The 20045-nt window shown below is 58.0% G+C and overlaps 9 protein-coding genes across 9 annotated transcripts; 4 read left to right on the top strand and 5 right to left on the bottom strand.

Annotated features, from left to right (window-relative positions):
* Window positions 1-541: 541 nt before the first annotated feature.
* On the top strand, window positions 542-1717 carry SPRG_12639 (hypothetical protein; the record flags this gene model as incomplete). Its single annotated transcript, XM_012352109.1, has 1 exon — window positions 542-1717. One exon carries the CDS (start codon window positions 542-544, stop codon window positions 1715-1717), a length of 1176 nt encoding a protein of 391 aa, XP_012207499.1.
* A 1210-nt stretch (window positions 1718-2927) lies between these two features.
* On the top strand, window positions 2928-4549 carry SPRG_12638 (hypothetical protein; the record flags this gene model as incomplete). The annotated part of the gene is made up of 2 exons (XM_012352108.1): window positions 2928-3529; window positions 3583-4549. The coding sequence occupies 2 exons, from the start codon at window positions 2928-2930 to the stop codon at window positions 4547-4549; spliced, it is 1569 nt and encodes a 522-aa protein (XP_012207498.1).
* Window positions 4550-5362: 813 nt separating this feature from the next.
* SPRG_12637 (hypothetical protein) lies at window positions 5363-6071 on the bottom strand (the record flags this gene model as incomplete). The annotated part of the gene is made up of 2 exons (XM_012352107.1): window positions 5363-5387; window positions 5428-6071. The coding sequence occupies 2 exons, from the start codon at window positions 6069-6071 to the stop codon at window positions 5363-5365; spliced, it is 669 nt and encodes a 222-aa protein (XP_012207497.1).
* Window positions 6072-6716: 645 nt separating this feature from the next.
* On the top strand, window positions 6717-8315 carry SPRG_12636 (hypothetical protein). The gene has a single exon (XM_012352106.1). It carries the CDS (start codon window positions 6756-6758, stop codon window positions 8124-8126), a length of 1371 nt encoding a protein of 456 aa, XP_012207496.1. The 5' UTR covers window positions 6717-6755; the 3' UTR covers window positions 8127-8315.
* A 428-nt stretch (window positions 8316-8743) lies between these two features.
* On the bottom strand, window positions 8744-10401 carry SPRG_12635 (phosphoenolpyruvate carboxykinase; the record flags this gene model as incomplete). The annotated part of the gene is made up of 2 exons (XM_012352105.1): window positions 8744-10093; window positions 10144-10401. The coding sequence occupies 2 exons, from the start codon at window positions 10399-10401 to the stop codon at window positions 8744-8746; spliced, it is 1608 nt and encodes a 535-aa protein (XP_012207495.1).
* A 1051-nt stretch (window positions 10402-11452) lies between these two features.
* SPRG_12634 (seryl-tRNA synthetase) lies at window positions 11453-12866 on the bottom strand (the record flags this gene model as incomplete). The annotated part of the gene is made up of 3 exons (XM_012352104.1): window positions 11453-11877; window positions 11927-12494; window positions 12546-12866. The coding sequence occupies 3 exons, from the start codon at window positions 12864-12866 to the stop codon at window positions 11453-11455; spliced, it is 1314 nt and encodes a 437-aa protein (XP_012207494.1).
* Window positions 12867-13913: 1047 nt separating this feature from the next.
* SPRG_12633 (hypothetical protein) lies at window positions 13914-16621 on the bottom strand (the record flags this gene model as incomplete). The annotated part of the gene is made up of 3 exons (XM_012352103.1): window positions 13914-14583; window positions 14642-14767; window positions 15672-16621. The coding sequence occupies 3 exons, from the start codon at window positions 16619-16621 to the stop codon at window positions 14031-14033; spliced, it is 1629 nt and encodes a 542-aa protein (XP_012207493.1). The 3' UTR covers window positions 13914-14030.
* A 1235-nt stretch (window positions 16622-17856) lies between these two features.
* On the bottom strand, window positions 17857-18108 carry SPRG_12632 (hypothetical protein; the record flags this gene model as incomplete). The annotated part of the gene is made up of 2 exons (XM_012352102.1): window positions 17857-17979; window positions 18010-18108. The coding sequence occupies 2 exons, from the start codon at window positions 18106-18108 to the stop codon at window positions 17857-17859; spliced, it is 222 nt and encodes a 73-aa protein (XP_012207492.1).
* A 560-nt stretch (window positions 18109-18668) lies between these two features.
* SPRG_12631 (hypothetical protein) lies at window positions 18669-19887 on the top strand. The gene is made up of 4 exons (XM_012352101.1): window positions 18669-18768; window positions 18823-19083; window positions 19135-19500; window positions 19555-19887. The coding sequence occupies exons 1-4, from the start codon at window positions 18706-18708 to the stop codon at window positions 19732-19734; spliced, it is 870 nt and encodes a 289-aa protein (XP_012207491.1). The 5' UTR covers window positions 18669-18705; the 3' UTR covers window positions 19735-19887.
* The last annotated feature ends 158 nt before the right edge of the window (window positions 19888-20045 follow it).

Raw genomic sequence — 20045 nt, 5'->3', positions numbered from 1 at the left:
CCAAATGGAACCCCGTTGTATCTTGTCCTCGATTGTTGTTTCCTGCTAACGCTAGGACATGCAGTTGGTGCCGCAGGATGGGCTGGCACAAGGTGTGGCCTCCCATCGTTACTTTTGTTTGCAAAGGCCACAGTCCATGAGCATCAGCGACAACCACAAGCGACTCACTTGCACAAGCTCTATACCTACACCACCTACGCACTCGGCCGCACCCACGTCCAGACAACAATTCAATTACCGCCAACGTCCTGTTTAGCCACCCCGAGAATTGAACCGGGGTCGTCGCCGACCCGCACCCGACATTCGATTTCAATTTATGACCTGTTTGATTGGATGCGAGCAGTAGTAGTAACCTAGCCCTCCAAGTGTGCATCCCTTCCTCATATCTGGATCACTCACAACCGTTGCCATCGTCTCTGCTTGCTGTTGGGTTGCGTTGGCGGGTTGTGAGTGGCCCACGTCTCGACATGGGGAATGATTGTACACTCGTTGACCTTGGCACGAAGAGCCGATGTCATTTTCAAATTGGATCTGAAGGATTATGATCACGTTTGCCGTCTCGTCTGTGCAGCGCAATGCGTGTCGCGAGACACCATCCACTGCGTCGCCGGTCGCGAGCCTCAAGGCGTTTGCGAAAGAAGGCTGCAAGGACATAGTCCAAGGGACAAAGCTTGGGTCCGTGGTCGCCTCGGAGAGCGGCTTTGTGCGTGGTGTCATTGAAGCGTACAATGAGCATCTCGACCTTGTCCTTCGACCCGATGACATTTGGCTCGCGATTCTGATCCAGTTTGGGATGTACGTGGACGGCCACGCCGAGGAGCTCCGGTCGTCGCTCGTCAAGCATGACGGCCAGAAGGAGCTCGTCGTTTACGCCAGTGGGACGTTGTACTCGGTCGACATCGGCGCGCTATCGAAACAAATGGTCGACAAGATGGACGAGCACCTCGTGGACCCTAGCCTCAAGCACTGGGTGCTCCCGTCCTTCTCGACAACGACCGACCACGACGTCATTGTCGCCAGCGTCGTCCTCATGGCCACGATGAAAACGTACTTTTCGTACAAGTTTTGCCTCCGCTGCGGCATTCCGCAGGTAACGCTCCTCGGCACCGTCGGCGATTGGGAAGACATTCGCCGTCGCCTCGACGAGCTCGCAGCTTATGGCGAGCGCATGACGCAGTGGGCAGCGATGCTCGCACCCATCCTCGATCAGTTTGTCGCAGCGGCCAAGGGCCACGCAAACGTTGCGTTTTGGGACCGCATCTGCAGCCACCAAGGCGGCGGTTCAGGCCCAAGCTACCTCAGCGGCTGGATCAGCGTCTTTTGTGTCTTTAGTGACAAGGGCGAGTGGCAAGGCGACCATATGTCCGAGATGCGCTGGGAGCGCAAGCCCGATGCCGACGTGAACGGGAGCAACGTCGCGGACTATGTTGAGGTCCTCGTTCCCTATGACTATCCGCTCGTGGACATGGAGGACATTCCACCAGGGTACCTCACGGTCGACGTGACGATCGATGACAACGGCATCGAGCACAAGGCGCTCATGTTTGCGGGTCACATGGCGTATGCTGTGGGCGGCAACCAGACGTCGATTGCGCCGTCGCTGAGCTGGGCGATCGCGCTCAAGAACGGCGAGCCCGCACCACCGAGCAAGCGAGAGCTCTTGTTTGAGAAACGCGCCGCGCAACGAGCGCAGGCCACCGCTGCAAATGAGCACTAGTTCAATGTGTTGTCCTCTAATACGATGACCTTTCATGCAGCTCTACCATGGCACTCTAGACGCCACGCAGTAGGACTGTTAAGAAGGTGGCAATCAGGCTCTTCTCGCCATCATATTGGTGGCCACCGTAAGTGGTGCAAACGCGTAGAATCAAGTTCATTTGCTTTGTCGATGGCACGCTCGCCCATCTGTCATATTGGGCTCGATTTTGAACGAGTTGCGTTGCTGCTTGGCATGGGCAGTGACGTCAGAAATCAAAAGAGTTGCCAGTGGGCACAGGTTGACGTGAGTAAACACAAGGGTATACTATATACCCTTGGAGAGCGATACCTCATAAGTGTACGTACTCGGTATTAGAATTGATTGTGCACGACCAAGGCATTGTGCAGGATTTTGACATCTGTTTATAAATCCATGGTCCACTGGATTTTTTTGAATATTTTTATTTTGCCTGGTCACGCCGTGACCAGGCAAAATGAAACAGAGCTCGTCATTGACGGTGCGTTCTCGTCCATAATGTTTGTGTTGGGTCTGCGCATTCAAGCGAACAATAGACCATGCGCTCGTCAAGACCACGTGCACTCGCGTTGAGTTGGGACGTAGAGGGCACATGTCCTGTCCGAAGCAACGCTTGCTCCCGTGCAAAATCATCGTACTACTGGGTCGACGCCACATCAACATCTTGCATATCGCCTCTCGAAGACGGCTATGCGCCATAGACCACGAGTGCCCTTCATCGACTACTTGTATGTCCTATAATTTCAAAAGTCAAAGCCCCGCAAACCGTTCGACGACAAAGCTATCAGCGGCTGGGCAAATCGATGTCCCGATACGCAAAGCAATTGAACAAGGGACTGCGGCCGTTTCTTATCGCCGCGCTCAGACACACGGCAAAGCTCAAACAGGGTACTAGCAACAAATAGTCTCTTTATCTTCTATTGCGCTGCACTGTCAAAAAGAGTGGAGTGATGATGGAAAGACTGTCTGAGAAATCAACCAATCTCTTCATGAACGCGCTTGCATCGGTATCGTCTCCTAGTCGTCGAGAGCTCAAGTATCTTGATGGGCTTGCGGCCAATCACTGAACAAATGGACGCGGATACCATTGTTTCGTCCTCGCGACTACACGCAAAGCATAAATTCGCACCCACCGTCGTCAATCAGTTTTTGCTTTGCTCACAATTCAATTTGCCAGCATCCTCCTTCGACGATGGCACGCCTGCTCACGCTTGCAACGGTGCTCGCCTCGGCTCTGTCGGCCGACCCTTTCAACTGGCGCCCATGCCCCGGGGTGGCCGACCCCCAGGTGCAATGCGGGTCACTCGACGTGCCCCTCAACTACAAGGATCCGTCCAACCCGGCTACGATTGCGATCGCAGTGCGTCGGTACCGGTCCAGTGCTGCGCCACCCCTCGGTACGATTCTCGTCAACCCTGGGGGGCTCGGGGTGGGCGGGTCCCAATTTGCCAACGCGCAAATGGCCTTCATCCTTGGCGGGGGCTACGATGTCCTCGGCTTTGATCCGCGCGGCCTCGGTGCGTCGCGGGAAGTGAAGTGCTCGCGAGACGGTGCAACCGCAGCCAAACAAGTCGCCGACCTGCGCAAGCTCTTGGATCCGTTTGACGGCGAGTTCACCGACGCGCAGTTTCACCACTTTGCCGCGCAGTATGCACTCGCGCCCGCTCGCTGCAAGCGCTACAACAGCAACTACCTTCCGTACCTCTCGACGGCATTTGTCGCACGGGACATGGACCGCATCCGCGCGGCGCTCAACCAAGACCTCATGCACTATTACGGCGTCTCGTACGGCACGTATGTATACCCACCGTTGCACAACCAACACTGTTACGTGGACATGGGGGTAGGGTACTCGGTGTCATTTATGCCAACTTGTTTCCGAGCCACGTCGGCCGCATCGTTCTCGATTCGGTCGTCGATCCCAGCGTGTACACGGGTGCGACCCCCAAACTCCTCGCGACGGCCATCGCCGACATGGAGACGATCTTTGAAGCGTTTGGCGCCGAGTGCGAAGCGGCGGGGCCGGCCCAGCGACCGTACGTGGCCAAGAAACTACGCGCGCTCTTTGCTTCAACCGATGTCAACCCGCTGATTGTCTCAGGCGGCGACGACGTCACGCTGGTCACGGGCCGGGACTTGCGGACGGCCATGCTGCCGCCAATGTACGCACCGTCTCTGTGGCCGTCGTTTGCGACTTATGCGGCGGCCGCGATGCAAGGCAATGTCTCGGGGGTCCCGAGCGAGAACGTCTGCATCGTCGATGCAAGCAGCTCGCGCCTTGCAAACATGGGCTATAGCATGTACCTGGCCCACGACGGGGACCTTCGCGCTTCAGCCGCGGCGACATGGGCGCACGGGCTTCGCGCCGCCAAGAAAGCGTCGCCGCTCTTTGGGCCGATGTGGTTTTCCCTGGGCTTGCCAGCCAAGGCGTGGACGACGCTGCCAGTTGAGCGCTACGCGGGTCCGTGGAACGCGCGCCTCAAGAATAAGATTCTGATTTTGAACAACGAGCTCGACCCGGTCACGCCGCTCCGCAGCGCCAAGCACACGACCGAGCTCCTTGGTAGCCGCAATGCGGTGCTGGTGACGCGCCAAGGCTACGGACACGGCGCCGCGTTCTCGCAGCCGAGCAAGTGCATCCATGATGTCGTCGTTGGCTTCTTGAACAACGGAACCTACCCCCGTGTGAAGCATTGCAACGTCGATACCTCGCCGTTTGCGCTGCCACAAGCTCGTAGCGCGTTGGACGACGAGCTCATCGCTGCCACGGAAGCCGTTTCTGCCGACATTGTCGAGGTCATGCGTCTGCTCTGAGGGCTATATCGTCCAGCGCACTTGCGACCACCGTGAAGTTTGATAAAAGTTGATCGACTGAGAGCAAAATAACTCGGAGAACGACAACTCACGCGCGACCCGTCTCATTCCATGACATCGCTTCCAAAATGTCATGACTTGGTACGAAGCGCAGCACCAGAATGTACTCCAATGGTCGACTGATTGGGAGGAGTCGCAGTCGACGAGCATACCGTGCACGCAACGCACGACCAAAACTCGGCAGGTCGCTTCCCGAGAGTTGATTCCACTTGCAAGCGATGCATGCTCGAAGCCCTCGATGTTGCCTTGAACAACGCGCCTGTTCTTGGCGCCAGCGCGGATGGCTCCGTTCCATTCCGCCAGCGACTAGAGACGACGTGGTGATCTCGATCTCGGGAGGCGTCCAACGTGTTGTCTTGTAGTACATTATTGTCTCTAGATACGCACGCCTGGCACCACCGTCGTGATGAGCTACATCGCAAGGTAGCACGCATTACTCGCCAACGCGGTGAGTCGCTTGTCGTGCTCCTGTATACAGTGTCTTTCTATGTCGGTCAACACCAGTATCGACTAGAGTACAATCAAGTGGGTTTCTTCATAGCGCGACGAGATAGCTACTTCGACTTCTCTTTCCCAGGCATGTTGTCGAGAACAGCAGTGAGCTCGGTCGTCGGTGCGGCATCGTCCATGCGGAGTGCCTCCATTGAAGGAGACCATCCAGCGACGGCTCGATCCACGCGAGAATATGTCGCCAACCGAAAGCGACAGCCATTTCCAGAGTGTCGACGGGCTGTCGCTGCCGAAAAATGCTTGTCACCAGGCGTCGCGGGATGCGTCGCTCCAGCTGAAATGTCGGGACGAGCCGCTCGATCACGGACCGCTCGCCATGATAGAACGCTGCGGCCAGGACGCCTAAGACCACGCGCTTGGTTGCGTCCGGACCACTAAAGGTATTGAGAAGGCGGTGGACGACGCGCCAGTAGCCGTTCTGTGCAGCGAGAAGAAGCGGCAGCTGCTGCTGCACGCGGTCGCGGGTCGCGTTGCATGCGTCGGTCGAGGGCGCTGAGACGATAGTCCAGTAGGCACCATGTGGCTGGACCCAGCCATGGTCCAATGCAGCAAGCAGAAAGGATTCCCGTGCACAGCGGTTCTCAATGTCATCGAGGCGCGCCCAAATGCACTTGTGGCGAAGGGCCTTGGGCAGCGCCATGATCCGCGTGTGGCCCCACGACACCAGCATCGCGTCTGCGTCGTCGCTCCAGCAAGCCTCTTGAAACGCGATTGCGTCTTTTGTTTTGGATATCGAGGACGGAAGCCAGCAGTAGTGCGCTTGCTCGATGGCCTTGGCTGGGGACGGACGGTCGCGCAGCGCGCGCAAATGGTCGTCGCGCTGGGCATGCAAGAGGTACTGGGACGCGACGGGAAAGGCGGCGGCGGCGGCGAGTGCAATTTGACACGGTCGTTTGCAATAGCCAAGGATCTGGTCCAAGACCTCGTCCGGCAATGTGTGGAAGATCGTCATGCGTGCTGCCACGTCAATAGAAAACTGACGTGCCAAGATCGGCTGGCCACTTTACTGCCTTTTGATTGGCCGAATGCTCCACGCCGGCGACGACCTGTGTGGTATGGCCACGCGCCTCGTGGCAGGACCTCGCTTTTTTGGTATGGCCGAACGGATAAAACGTACTAGTATGTTGTAGCTACAAGAACTCGTAGCTCGACTCGCTCCTGCGCAGCGCCACTCGGACTTGAAAATGGGGTCGAGACGCCAGTGGGCCATATGGTTTCGACGTGGCACGCTCTCGTGGTGGCAAGCAAAAAGTGCAGAGTGCGTCGAGGCCTCGCATTGCACTTGTTCGGTCTCTGGAGATGATGCGGCGACGGGACGAGCCCCTTGCTACAGACTCTCTTCTATGCCACGGCACATGCCATCGCCGCCATTTTCTGTGCCCTAATAGCGCGTGGCGCGGCGAGAACTTCTCCAATCCAATTTCTGTCGTTTCATTCGAGGTGCAAGAAACAACACGATCCTCCAAGTCCAAAGCTCAACACCATTTTCCTTCTTTGCTATGGTCATTTGAGTTTGATCCAGTCATTGGCGCGGACCACACGACTCGCTGGTACAATGGGAGAGGCGCAGTATGGTTGCGTGTGACAGCGCTCAAAACGCTCGTCTGCGCAAAGCGTCACATACCAAGACGCAAGCATGGTGGCAGCCACGTCGTGCTCGTCGGCCCACGCCGTCTTGTCGAACCCGTGCCTTCTTTCCTGCATGACGCAGTACCAAGACGGGCTCTACCAATGCCTCCTCGCCTTCCAGGCGTCGTTTCGACTCATCGAACGGCCCCTCCGAAAAGGCCAGTTCCGGCGCGAGGCCCTTTTGCTTGGCACCGATGAGCTCTGCGCCGCGTTCGAGGGTCTTTCACGGGCGTCTCAAAACGAACTGGAGCTGGCCGACCTCGGTCTCTCGATCGCCAACCTCAAGGCGCATCGCTCGACGACGCTCTTGGTCGCGTGCATGGCAGCGGCCCTCGGCGACGTGCCTCGTCTTAAGCGCTACCATCAGTGCACGCCGCTGCCAGCGCGCGCCCTCGTGTCTGCAGCCAAGTTTGGTCACGATGCCGTCATCCAGTTTCTCATCTCGGCCATCGATGTCTCGTCCGTGGTGCATGAAGCCTTTTGCATGGCTGCGCGGGAAGGTCATTTGTCTCTTCTCACCCGCTGGGCGCACCACGTAGCATTGGACACGACCATCCGCGACGCGATCCGGCAGGCGGCGGCGCGCGGGCATCAACATGTGGTTTTTTACCTCCTCCGTCTACCGGGCGCGGACCTTGCGGCGCGGCATGCCATCAAGGCAGCCATCATGGACCGCCATATCGATCTGGTCTATGCGCTGGCGGCTGCGTTCCCGGCCGTTGTCACCAACTCGATGCTCAACAAGGCGGTCGTGTGCCATGACGTGGCGCTCTTGCAGCACCTCATGGCAACCTACGACGTCCATCCGACGGCGGGCGTGTGGCACTATGTCGGTCTTCGCCCGCACTTGGCGACATTGCACTTTCTACAGGCGCTCCATGTGCCGGGCGCGTCCAACGCGACTTTTGATCGCGCCGCAGCGCTCGGGTCACTCGAGATCCTCGCATTTCTCCATGCGTCGTACGGACTCGAAGGCACCGTCGACGCCATGACCCTCGCGGCCAGCGCTGGCAACCTCGACGTTGTCGCCTACCTGCACGAGCACCATCCACATGTGGGGTGCACGACCGATGCAATGGACCAAGCCGCCGACCATGGCCACCTTCCTGTGGTGCAGTATCTGCACACCCATCGGTGCGAAGGCGCGTCACTCTTTGCCATCGATGGCGCGGTGGCCAGCGGACATTTAGATGTGGTCCGCTTCCTCTGTGACGCGCGGTCCGAAGGGTTCTCGCAACGTGCGCTGCCCGTGGCGCGACTCTACGGCTACGATGCTATTGTGTCGGTGCTAGAAGCCCATCAAGCGCGTCTCGAGAAGGTCGACGATCGGCCGATGGGTCCATGGGTCGGCTACGCAGTCTACGGCATCGAGTTTTAAGCGAATTGATTTTGGCCTTGTACGATGCTCAAGTACATGTAGTACTCGATGGACCGCGAGCCATTGAGCGGGTTCGGGTCGACTTGGCTCAAAGCAAGAGGACAATGGAGCCGCCTGTCGACGCACCGCGTCTCACTGAACCGCCACAACTCAATTTACGCCTATAAGAATACCACTTTCTGATTGCTGACTTGACCTCGACCTCGACCTCCTTGGGGGCCTCCGTCTAAGCTTACAACAATGACCCTTGCTTTCGAGATCTCGAGATGGCGACGGGGTTGGATCCACGGCTGCTCTACGAGCTATCAAGGGTCTATGAAATAGAGTTTTTATTTACCCATGGAGCTATGGAGCTATGGAGCTATGGAGCTATGGAGCTATGATGGGAGCGTTGTTGGCCGAGAGTTTGCCGTCTCGGGCTACTGCTTCGAGGTCCTTGGCCCACGCTCATCATCGAGGCCGAGGTTGTCAGAAGCGCTTCGTCAACGAGTTGTCTAGAGTCTAGTGGTTGCGTTGTGAAGGAGTTGTATAGAATTTAGTGGTTGCGTTTTGTATCAAGATAGTATCAAGACACGACGGATAAGGACAGCAAAGTACAGGGTATGTATATAGGAGATTTAGACGAGCGGGCCAAACTTGGAGTAGTCGGTGTGGTCCTTCGAGATGTACTTCTGGAAGTTGGCCTTGAACATGCCAGCGAGCTTGTTGGCGGTCGCGTCGTACGCGGCCTTGTCCGCCCACGCGTCACGCGGGTTGAGGATCGAGGGCGAGATGGCGCCGAGCGTCTTGGGCGTCGCGAGGCCAAAGATCGGGTCCGTCGTGAACTCCGACTTCTTGATCGAGCCGTCGAGGATCGCGTCAATGCAGGCGCGCGTGTCCTTGATCGACATGCGCTTGCCGACGCCGTAGCCACCGGCGGTCCAGCCCGTGTTGACGAGGTACACATCCGACTTGTGCGTCTGGATCTTCTCCTGGAGAAGATCGGCGTACTTGGTCGGGTGGAGCGGGAGGAACGCGGCGCCGAAGCAGGCCGAGAACGTCGCCGTGGGCTCCGTCACACCACGCTCGGTACCGGCAACCTTGGCCGTGTAGCCCGAGAGGAAGTGGTACTGGGCCTGGCCCGGCGTGAGCTTCGAGACGGGGGGAAGGACACCGTAGGCGTCGCACGTGAGGAAGATGATGTTGTTGGGGTGGCCACCGCTCGACGTCGGCTCGTGGTTGTCAATGTGGTGGATCGGGTACGAGACGCGACCGTTCTCCGTCTTGGACGTGTTGTAGTAGTCGGGCTCGTTGTTCTCGGTGATCCAGACGTTCTCAAGCATCGCATCGCGCTTGATGGCGCGGTAGATATCCGGCTCGTTCTCCTCGCTGAGGTTGATCGTCTTGGCGTAGCAGCCGCCCTCAAAGTTGAAGATGCCTTCGTCGTCCCAGCCGTGCTCGTCGTCGCCGATGAGGTAGCGGTGCGGGTCGGCCGACAAGGTCGTCTTGCCCGTGCCCGAGAGACCAAAGAAGAGCGCGGTGTCGCCGTTCTTGCCCTTGTTGGCCGAGCAGTGCATGGCCATGATCTTCTCGAGCGGGAGCCAGTAGTTCATCATCGAGAAGATGCCCTTCTTCATCTCGCCACCGTACCACGTGCCACCAATGATGGCCACGTTCTTCTCAATGTTGAAGCCGACAAAGACTTCCGAGTTGAGGCCGTGCTTCTTGTACTCGGTGTCGGTCACCTTGCACGCGTTGATGATCGTAAAGTCCGGCTCAAAGTTCTCGACTTCTTCCTTGGTCGTCGCGCGGATAAACATGTTGGTGACGAAGTGGTGCTGCCACGCGAGCTCCGTGATGATGCGGACGCGCTTGCGCGAGTTCGGGTTGGCGCCGCAGTAGCCGTCAAAGACGTAGACCTTCTCGGCAGCGTTGTAGTGGTTCTTGACGACCTCGTGGAGCTCGTCAAACACCTCGGGCTTCATCGGCTGGTTGATCGAGCCCACCAAATGTTGTCCTTGGACGGCGCCTGCTCGACAAAGTACTTGTCCTTGGGCGAGCGACCGGTGAACTTGCCCGTGTCGACCTTGAACGTGCCGTTCTTGACAAAGACGCCCTCGCCGTTCTTGAGCTCGTGCTCGGCGATCTCGGCGTAGCTCAAGTTGCGGAAGACCTGGCCCGTCGTCTTGAGGCCCACCTGCTCGAGGCTCGGGAGGCTGCTCATGGCGCGCACCCACGTGCCGGCGTAGGGCTGCTGCTTGGCGGCGACGGTGGCGGCGCGGCGGAGGACAGACATCATCGTGATGCGGAGGATGCGATGCGAAAGCGGCAAATCCAAAAGTGAAAAGTGGGGTCGGCAGCCACAAAGCAAAGATATCCACCTCTCAGATCGGATAGTATAAAGTTAGACGGGGAACGCCCCGCGAGATCCGGAAAGTATAAAGTGCGAGAGGTGGGGACCCGTGACGAGTCGGACCGCGTGGCTGATTGGTTCGTTTTTTGTGACGACGGCGCGTCCTTCCTTGCGTTTCAAGCGCAATGGCCAATCACGGGACGCCGCCACATCCTTCAAGCTGTCAAGGGTACAAGTGCAACCAGCTTGCATGGGTGTGTCCCAGGTGCTTGGACAAGATGCTAGACAGGGTATAGAGGGAAAAGACTACAGTGCGATTCGGCGAGGATCAGCCCGGGGATGGCACGCCCATGATTACCAAGCGCCGCGCCTCAATGTGCGCATCGTTTTATGGCGTTTGATTGGGTTTTTTCCCGTCGGATTGCGCAACGAGTTGAAGTTGGTAAGGCCGTCGCCAGCTTGAGCTTGGTCGGGCGTCGTCGATCTTTTGTACTCTTGGGTGGCTTTCCTATGCACGGTCTGGCGTTGCAAGACCACGCCAACCGGCGTTCGACGGCGCTGAAGCACCAGAACGCCCATGCACGCCCCTCGATTTCCTTGGCAGAAGCGTCCATGCCTCGTCTACGGTGTACATACAACAAAAGCACTGGATCGGCAAGGGGATATGCCATACACAACATGCCTCTCTCGGTGCCTCTACCTGCCTCTCGACCAAAAGTATCCTGTGCAGGATGTCGTCAAAAAAACGCGAATCCAACGCGGGCGTTTTTTCCGCTTGGGTGCCGACGACGACGACAGGGGGGAAGTGAAAGGAAGCCAAAGACACGAGTGCTACACATGTATTCCCAGAGGTTGTGGACGGTCGCATCGAACGTGTGACCAGCCAGATTCCGTGGATCGTCCATTTGCACCCAACACCATGGGATCGTCACCGCTCATGTACGAGCTGTGTGGTGCTGCTCTCTTCTTTATCTTCGTTGTCTAGGATCCAATCTTACTTGGTCTTTCGAGCCGGCTTGGTCAGACGCTCGAGGCCGCCAAAGTACGGTCGCAATACGTTCGGGATGCGCACCGAGCCATCGGCCTCCTGGAACGTCTCGAGGATGCTAATGATGAGCCGCGGGATCGCACAGGCCGTGCCGTTCAAGGTCGCCACGAACTGCGTCTTCTCCGCCTCGGCCTTGTGGCGGATGTTGAGCCGCCGCGCTTGGTAGTCGGTGCAGTTGCTCAAGCTCGAGATCTCGTTGTAGCTGCCGCGGCCCGGCATGTAGGCGAGGATATCAAACTTGCGGTACGCCGGCGCCCCGAGGTCCTCGGTCGCCATGTCGACCACTTGCGCGTGCAGCCCGAGCTCCGAGACAATCTCCATCTGCACGTCGAGAAGCTCTTGCATCAACGTCTCGGCGTGGTCGAGCGTGCCTACACCAAACAGCATGGTCTCGCCTCTGGTAGGTACCAAGAGTCGCACCGTAGGCAAACATCTCGACCTTGCTGAACTGATGGATGCGGTAGAGGCCACGCGTGTCCTTGCCGCCGTGGCCCACCTCGGTGCGGAAGCAGTGGCCGAAGGCAGCGACCTTGAGCGGGAGCTCGGCCGTCGAGAGGATCGAGTCGGCGTGGAGCGCCGCCAGCGGAATCTCGGCCGTGCCCACGAGACACAAGTCCGAGTTGGCGACCGAGTAGACTTGTGTGGCCTCGCCGCGGGGCTGGAAGCCGCAGCCCTCGACGATGCTCGCGTGCGCGACGTCGGGCGGCAAGTGCACGACAAAGCCCTTGGCGCGCAATTTGGCCATGCTCCAATGCACGAGTGCCAGCTCTAGCATCGCACCGTCGTTCTTGAGTGTCGCGAAGCGCGAGCCGGCCATCTTGGAGTTCATTTCGAGGATGTCGAGGTCGGTCGCGAGGTCGAGGTGGTCCTTGGGCGGGAACGAAAACGTCGGCTTGGTGCCAATCGTATGCTTGACGACCGAGTTCTCTTCGGGCCCGAGCGGACTCTCGGGGTGCGTTTGGTTGGGCAGCAGTAGTGCCTCACGTTCCTATCCATGCGTTTGCTATGCAGCGTGCCCAGTATCGATCGTCAAATGTACCATGTCGTCGGTGAGCTGCGACAGGGACGTCTCCAGCGCCTGAATCTCGAGCTTGATGTCACGGCCACGAAGGCGCGCCGCCTCGTCCGCGCCTTGCTTGGCGAGCGCATTGCGCTCTTGGCGCAGCAGGTTCACGTGCTGCGTCTGCTGGGCGTGGGTCGTGTAGAGCGCCGCCACGCGGGCCGGATCGCCGCCGCTCTTGCGCACAGCCACGTTGCGGACAGCAGCGTCGACGTCGGCGACGAGCGCCTTGAAGTCCAAGCGCGACTTGATCGGCGTCGGCACCGTCGAGAAGCGACGCACGCAGTACCGCAGAGCCATCGATGCCAAAATGACCCGCAAACCAGCGTTTTCATATTATCCGGAGGATCCGTATACACACCGAAATCGTGTGCAGTGGCCAAGCGCCAAGCCGACGGCGACACCAAAGTACGTTGCATCGACCAAGGTCGTCGTCGTCAAGACAATAGCGCGTCTCTTGCAGACGAGGTTGCGTTGAGGCCTGGAGGCAATGCTTGCTGGTACAGGCGTGCTTCCGTGTTCCATTCCAGGACCACGATGTCGTGCGTACACTATTTGCGTGGATACGGTGCACTGTCTTTGGACCTGCGAAAAGCGCGCGGGCGAAGGCGGGGGAAGGATGCAGGATCCGCGCTTCCTGCATCCTTCCCCTGCCTGGTTATTCGGCATGGAGCCCACGGCCGTGGAAGACAATCTAAATGGCATAGAGTAACACATAGAATGCACATAGCTCGACTAACTATAATAGCTCGACGTGGTGCTACGACAAGATAAGGCGGCTCGGACACAGGCGACCGCGAAGAGCTGTCGACAGGGTGCAGGGACCCTTGCTTGTTGTCGATAAATAGTCATTTCTATGCAAAGATATTACATGGTTCGACCACCGCGTCAGAGGATCTTGGTCGTACTCTAAGACTCTGCGAGTACGACCCAGATCCTCGGACGCGGTGGTCGGACACGTCTCCTCTGTTCAAAAGACAAAGGAGGCGTGTCATCACTCGGTCCTCGTGCGTACGAGAGAGAGCAAAAAAGTATTGCATTTCATGCCGACGAAGGAGTCAAGAGGATAAGGTTGAGTGTTCTTGTTGCAATGCGCACTGCTACCAATCGCTGGCATGCCCGCCGATCCGCTCTGCTCCTTTCCTCGTCATGCAAGAACGCAACTACAGGTTCAGCAACAAAATAGCATCGTCTCCTCCTTCCGCACCACGCTGCCATCAAGCGCGCTTGAGGCAACATCATAGGGCAAGCGACGGTACTCGATCCTAGCGATAAATGCTCTGAAGCACCGTGTTGGTAGTCTCTACCTTGATGGCCTTGTATACAGGCGTGCTGTGATAGGCCATTGTGGCGGATTGGATCGACTGGGTTTCGAGGTCGTGTAGAGCACATGGAATGAATTTCTTTGGTTTTATCGTGTCGTCTCGGTTGAGGATGATTTGGTTCCTTGTCGGTGGAGGTCCTTTACATGGCGAGGGTATCAGTTTTCGGCGGCTCCGAGCCCTTGGGCACGGGAAGGAAGAGCTTGAACTCGGGCGGGAGCTCTTCCTCCGAGTACAAGCGGTCCGAAAAGTAGATGCGGCGAATGCGGCAATTCGCGTGGATCTGGACGCGGAGCGTCTCGATGTAATTCGTACCATACGCACGGCGCGTAAAGTCCGAGAGGTTGAACTGGATCTGGTTCCAGCCTTCGTCGAGGCGCATAGGCATCGTGCAAATGAACGGCTTGACGCGCGTGCTACTTTGGTAGTTGGACGCGCGGAAGCGTCGGCGCACGTTCTTGTCGTCGAGGACCTGGACCTCGAACGTAAAGTACTTTTTGAGGTTCTTGATGATCATGACGAGGAACGGCAGCTTGATGCCGAGCGTCTTGGCCGGCAGCGCCGGGCACGCAATGTAGTTCGTGCTCACGTTTGTGCCCATGATCTCGAGCACGGACGATTGAATGTCCTGGTCCGTAATGCGCTTGATGTGCCCATTTCGGACTTGCTTGTCCCAAATCTGCAGCGGCTTGCTCCTACCGTTAGCCGACGATTGAAGAGGCGACGCCTTCACACACGCTTCGTAGTACATACCCGATGCTGTAGAGAATCGAGAGGAACCCGGACTGGAACGTGTTCTTGAACATCCCGTCGTCCGCGCCGGCCCCGTCCGCGGCCTCGGTCGAAAATGGAAACTCCCACGACGGCTCAAGATCGAAGCTGTCCGGATACGAGCGAAACCGCACTTGACGGGGCAAGGGCCGCGTCTCGACAAAGTGCGCCCGCCCACAAACTCGCACTTGCGCGGAGACCGACGTGCTCGCACAAGTACGCCACAGCTGGCTCAGAGAGGCTCAGACAAGGAAGGAAGATGGGACGAGTAGCGCGGCCATGATGGCCGCTTCGAGAGAGGCGACAAGGCTGGCCGCGAGGAGGCGGGCAAGCGCAGGTTTAAGAAGAGCCAAGAATACCCCATCTTCGTGACGTTGATACGGCTGGATACCAACGATGACCGCATGGGCACCACGCTTGCAGCGAGCAGCGTGGCCTATGCGTTGGAACCTTGGCCGGCGAATGGTGCGTGGAGGTGGCGCGAGCTCGGGTTGTGTAGGCGAGAGAAGCTTCATGAGCTAATGGGCGGCTCGACAAGCTGCCTCAGCATGGCCAGTCGAGCTATGTGGACATGGGGTGGCAGGTATTCGAGGCGAGAGATGACTAGAGCCGCCTGTCGGAACACGGGACGCACTCGGCGGCCAGTCGCTCTGCACGGCTGTTTCGAAGCCAAGCGCACGCATGAGCGACCGTCCTACGAGAAAAATAGACCGACGTCACGGAAAGTGCAATCTCGGCCTTTCCGAGTCGCCATCCTGTGGCCGAAGCTCCAGCGACCACAGCTCCCATTCACATCTTTCTCGTTTCGAGGCGGCTCGTTCGCCATCGCTCGTTCAGCCCGCGTCGCGAGCCATGGCCCACGTTTCGCACGGCGTTGATGGGCACTCGCCGTGGCGGCAACAACAACAAAGCAATAAGGCGTCTAGCTGCTGTTGCTGCATAAGACGCCATTCATAAACGTGAACATGTGAAAATACATAACAGCCACGCACTAAAGCTCATGATCTGCTACTGCATGCCGGGTGCCAGCACGAGCTTCCCGATCGTGCGCTTGCCCGAGTGCAGGCCGGTCGAGTAAACCAGGAGGGCTTGGCATGCTTCGCGTTCGCACTGGCGAGCGCCTGTCTTGCTCGCAAAGCCGCACTCGTGGCACACGGCGCCGCGCGGGTTCACGACCGGAACGCCATTCCGGTACTCCCGCGTCATGTTGAGGACGCTATCGAGCGCTTCCCAGAGCGGCTGCGCAAGGGGGCACGCAACCTCGCCGGCCAAGAGCGACTTGACGCGAACATGAGACCCATAACACTTGTCGTTGAACGACTTGCGCGAGACGATGATGGCGCCGGCAAGGCCAATGCCGCCGTAGAGCCCCATCGAGTGCGAGTACGAGTAGTTGGGAGCGACGCCGCCACGCCCGACGTTCAAGTTGGCGGCCGCGGCGCGGCCAAGAGGCCCGACCGCCAAGTCGAGCTCGGAGCCCAATTGGACTTGTCCATTGCGCGTAAACGTCTTGACGGCGCCGCGCGAGCTCAAGATGATGATGTAGTTGACGACCTCGCCGCCGACCATCATGCCAAAGCCAATGCCGCCGCTGCCAATGAACGCGGGCGCCGACCAGCCGTGCGCCGTACGCGCTATCACAAAGCCTTTGCCGCCCTTCCCCGACACGAGGAAACCGAGCTTGTAGATGGTGAGGAAGACGAGGCCCTGCGCTTCCATGAGCAATTCGCGCGGGATCGAGTGGTCTTGCAGCACGGACGGGCCAAAGAACTTGTCGACAATCGAGAGCGCATGCTTCATCTCGGATGCAAACTGCGCTTCGGTCTTGTGGTCCATGACGTGCGATGGCGCATGCAGCGACGATGCGTGCTGCACCGGCAGCGACACCGCCGAGGCCGACCGTGGCAGCGTCTGCCGCAGCGACGAGTTGCTCCAGCTGGACTCGACCGAGCGGGGCGCCATGCTCTCGGCGCGGCTCATGGGCGGGCGCGGATACGGGTCGGTCATGCGGCTTCTTGGCGTGAGCAGCTTGCCGCGTGAGAGTCGAAATGCGTGGAAAATGGATCGGGCGCACCGGATACGCTTGGGTATCCGGAAGATTGCCGCTGGAACGTATCAATAGTGTCTCAAGATCGAGCCACGTCGGCGTCGGTTGTCCAACGTGTCGACGCTAACAATGTCCACAGAGCGCAGGCTGCTTCCGACACGCAGGAGCGCAATAGCCATCACTGCATTTCAGTCCGATTGTCCGAGTGAATGAATCGTCTACGGTGTCCAAGGCGTTTCCTTGTGCCGCATGCATGACGTGCAGCAACCTCGGCGACATCCCGACTCTAATGCATAGTCGTTGATGGCTTGGGCTTGGCGAAGCTGCCTACTGTCGGTAGCTATCCCTCTCTACGGCTACGACTTGGGTCCCGATTCGAAACATGACCTTTGGAGCACGCCGCCGCTGGTCGCTCGGTCGTTCCAGCAAGGCTCAATATCGGTAAATTGTTTATTGAGCCTTGGTTCCCGCCACCGTCGTTCGAGCCACGGACAGGGACAGCGCGAGTGCTTGCACACACATCGCCTTTGCCAGCGTAGACACAGGGGTACATATACCCCTGCGTAGACATATCCAAATGTCCATTTTGGTGTGTGCATGCTCGACGGGAAGGGTGTCGATCCCAGCGCAAGGCGACATATCCCGATGGCATTTGAGACGATTTTGGGAAAGACCACTTGCGTCATACAACCTCGGCGCTGCACACAGCGTCGAGCCGTGTCGCAACCAAAAGCTCTCGGCGTTTGTATCGCCATCCAGCTCGGCGGCGGTGAATTGTTGTTCGTTGTGGCGAGATCGCTCGCAACCTTTCCCTGGGCCCATCACCCTTCTCGACAACAGGACCAAAGCAGGCTCGGCGCAAGCGAGCCATGGCTCTTCCAGGTGCATCTTCAAGCGGCTACAGCACTTGGGCATGGGCGACAATTCAAGGTGGCTTGTGCCCGCAGAATGGTGCCTAGGGTGTCGCCAGTCGGCTTCGTTCACTCGCAAGTACTAAACATTACACTGTAGTAGGCGCCTGCAATCGAGCCTCGACGCTGTGCCAAATTGGCCTTTCTCGTCCTCGCTGCTGCTGCTGCATGCAAGTCGGTCATGAGACGGAGGACCACGGTAATACATTCTATGAATTGAGGATATCGCCGCGCGTTATTTAAGCCCAGTGGGTGCGGTGGTAGCGGTCGTTCTCGCCCTTGGCCCAGGCAACCGTGCCCCAGAGCAAGAAGAACGAAGGGACGAGCACAAGCGCGTTTTCCTGGACCTTGCGGAGCGCCTTCTGCGGCGCCGACTTGATCAAGTAGTCGACCGGGCGCTGCTCGTACGGCGAGAGCGTGCGCACGACGCGGCCCGTCTCGGGCGCGTACTTCTTCCACCACGTGGTCAAGGCAGCTTGGGGGCGGCTCATCTTGGGTCTTCGAAACTTACTGACTGACGCGAAAATGCCAGTTTGCACCAGTCGTTTCGATACTAGAGCAGCAAACCCTCGGTAGTAGCACATCCCATAGACACGCGCGCGCAAGTGCGCCGGCCCACCCGCACTTAATGCAATCCGAACGGCAAGTGACTAGCGATGGGTCAATCGCACTTACATGGGATGTATTGCCGATCCGGTTGAACGTCTCTTGGCTTCAGTATGGTTCGGTGGCGCGTTACGTCGACTGAATTTAGCCCTCGGTTGCACACCGAGGCGGACCGTCGACGAGCCAGCAGGCTGCTATAGAGGACTCGACGCTGCCGTGCGGTGCTGCGGTGACCCGAAGGCACAGCGGTCGCGATGGCGTTGGACCGAGCATGGACTGTCACTGATAAAAACACATTTGATAAAAACACATTTGATAAAAACATAGTGCTGCGGACCAATCCCCGGTCTGTAAAGTGTTTCAAACGGTATTGAACCAGTGCATTTGACCAGATGACCAATCAGGAGCCTGCAAGGTGTTGGAAACCAAAGATGTTTTATACACATGAAGATTGGGACCAACCAAACACCGATTGTTGCAGCATGAGCACGACCGAGGCCAAGACGGGCACGAAGCGCAAGGCTGCGTGGCAGCCGCCGGTTTACGTACGCTACGATCGCATTGCAATCATATCCCTAAGATCGTATATGGCCTTGTAGAAGAAGCGCAATGTGGCGTCGACGGCCAAGGGCTTTGCCGGCGTCCTCGTGACGTGCGACCGCACCAAGGAACGCCAGGTCGTCAAGGACATCCTCAACATCCTCAACGACACGGCCGATAAGCACTACCCCAAGGACGTCGACGAAAACGATGACGACGACGACGACGCCGACGATGACTCGAAGACGTCGGCCGAGAAGCTCGCGGAGGAAATCAAGGGCCTCAAGAAGGACAAGGGTCGCTTCATTGCACTCGACTCGGTACAGCAACAACACCATCACAGCCTTTGTATCTGATAATGGCGCGTATAGGGCGTGAAGGGCATCATTATGATCCAAATCGCTGACAAGAAGATCCCGGTCGTTGCGCTGGTCAACCACATCTTTGAAGAGATCGAGGCGACCAAGCAGTTTTCGTCGCGCTTTATCCAGCGTGTGATTCCGCTGGAAAACCTGTGCTTCCCGGATATCGCCGAGATCACGGAGGCGGTCACGCCGTACATTGAGCGCCACTTTAAGGACACGAAGGACCTGACGTTTTCGGTCGAAGTCAAGAAGCGCAACTCGGGCAACATTGCGTCCATGGACATCATCAACGCATGCGTCGCCGTCGTTGGGTCTGCGCACAAGGTCAACCTTACAACGCCCGACGTGGTCATTTTGATTGAAATCTTTAAGGTACACTTTCAAGTGCAAACTCAAAAGGCAAACTCAAACGAGTCCCACCATTAGAACGTGTGCGGTGTGAGCGTCGTCACCAACTTTCACCAGTTCCGCAAGTTTAACGTGCGCTCGATCTTGGACCCGCCGCCGGTGACGGGCACGAAGAAGGAGTCGTCGAAGAAGACGACCGAGGAAAATGCCGCCAAGAAGGACGCGACGGAGGAAGAGGACAAGGAAGACGATGCGTAAAGTCTCGCAGCATGGATGCGTCGTTCTCTCCGATTCCGACCCGCGACTAGCCCTTCACTATGTAGATGCAAAAATCAGTTCTTATTTGCGCCAATATTTCGACGCTATCCCACCAGAGCGCGGTGGAATGGCTCGAAAATTTATCCACTCGAGAGGCGTGGAGTTACTGCTTGATGTTGTATGGGCGGTACTCTTTGCGACGTTGTTGAACATGATGAAAGTAGTGTACCACGGATTGTAGCCGCGACTTGGCGGCTTACCCCATTTTCTCGCAATGCCACCTTAGTCATCGAAGCGCATTATGGATCTCT

This window comes from Saprolegnia parasitica (assembly GCF_000151545.1).
Source record: "Saprolegnia parasitica CBS 223.65 unplaced genomic scaffold supercont2.92, whole genome shotgun sequence".
Taxonomy (NCBI): Eukaryota; Oomycota; class Saprolegniomycetes; order Saprolegniales; family Saprolegniaceae; genus Saprolegnia; species Saprolegnia parasitica.
Note: the sequence above shows the minus strand (reverse complement) of the source record. Positions and strands in the feature narration are given on the sequence as shown.

Excerpts from the sequence above, each read along its gene's own strand:
- SPRG_12636 (XM_012352106.1), top strand. The coding sequence starts at position 6,756 with ATGGTGGCAGCCACGTCGTGCTCGTCGGCCCACGCCGTCTTGTCGAAC.
- SPRG_12631 (XM_012352101.1), top strand. The coding sequence starts at position 18,706 with ATGAGCACGACCGAGGCCAAGACGGGCACGAAGCGCAAGGCTGCGTGG. Across the intron at positions 19,084-19,134 it reads GCTTCATTGCACTCGACTCG|GGCGTGAAGGGCATCATTAT; the intron begins GTACAGCAACAA and ends TGGCGCGTATAG. Across the intron at positions 19,501-19,554 it reads TTTTGATTGAAATCTTTAAG|AACGTGTGCGGTGTGAGCGT; the intron begins GTACACTTTCAA and ends TCCCACCATTAG.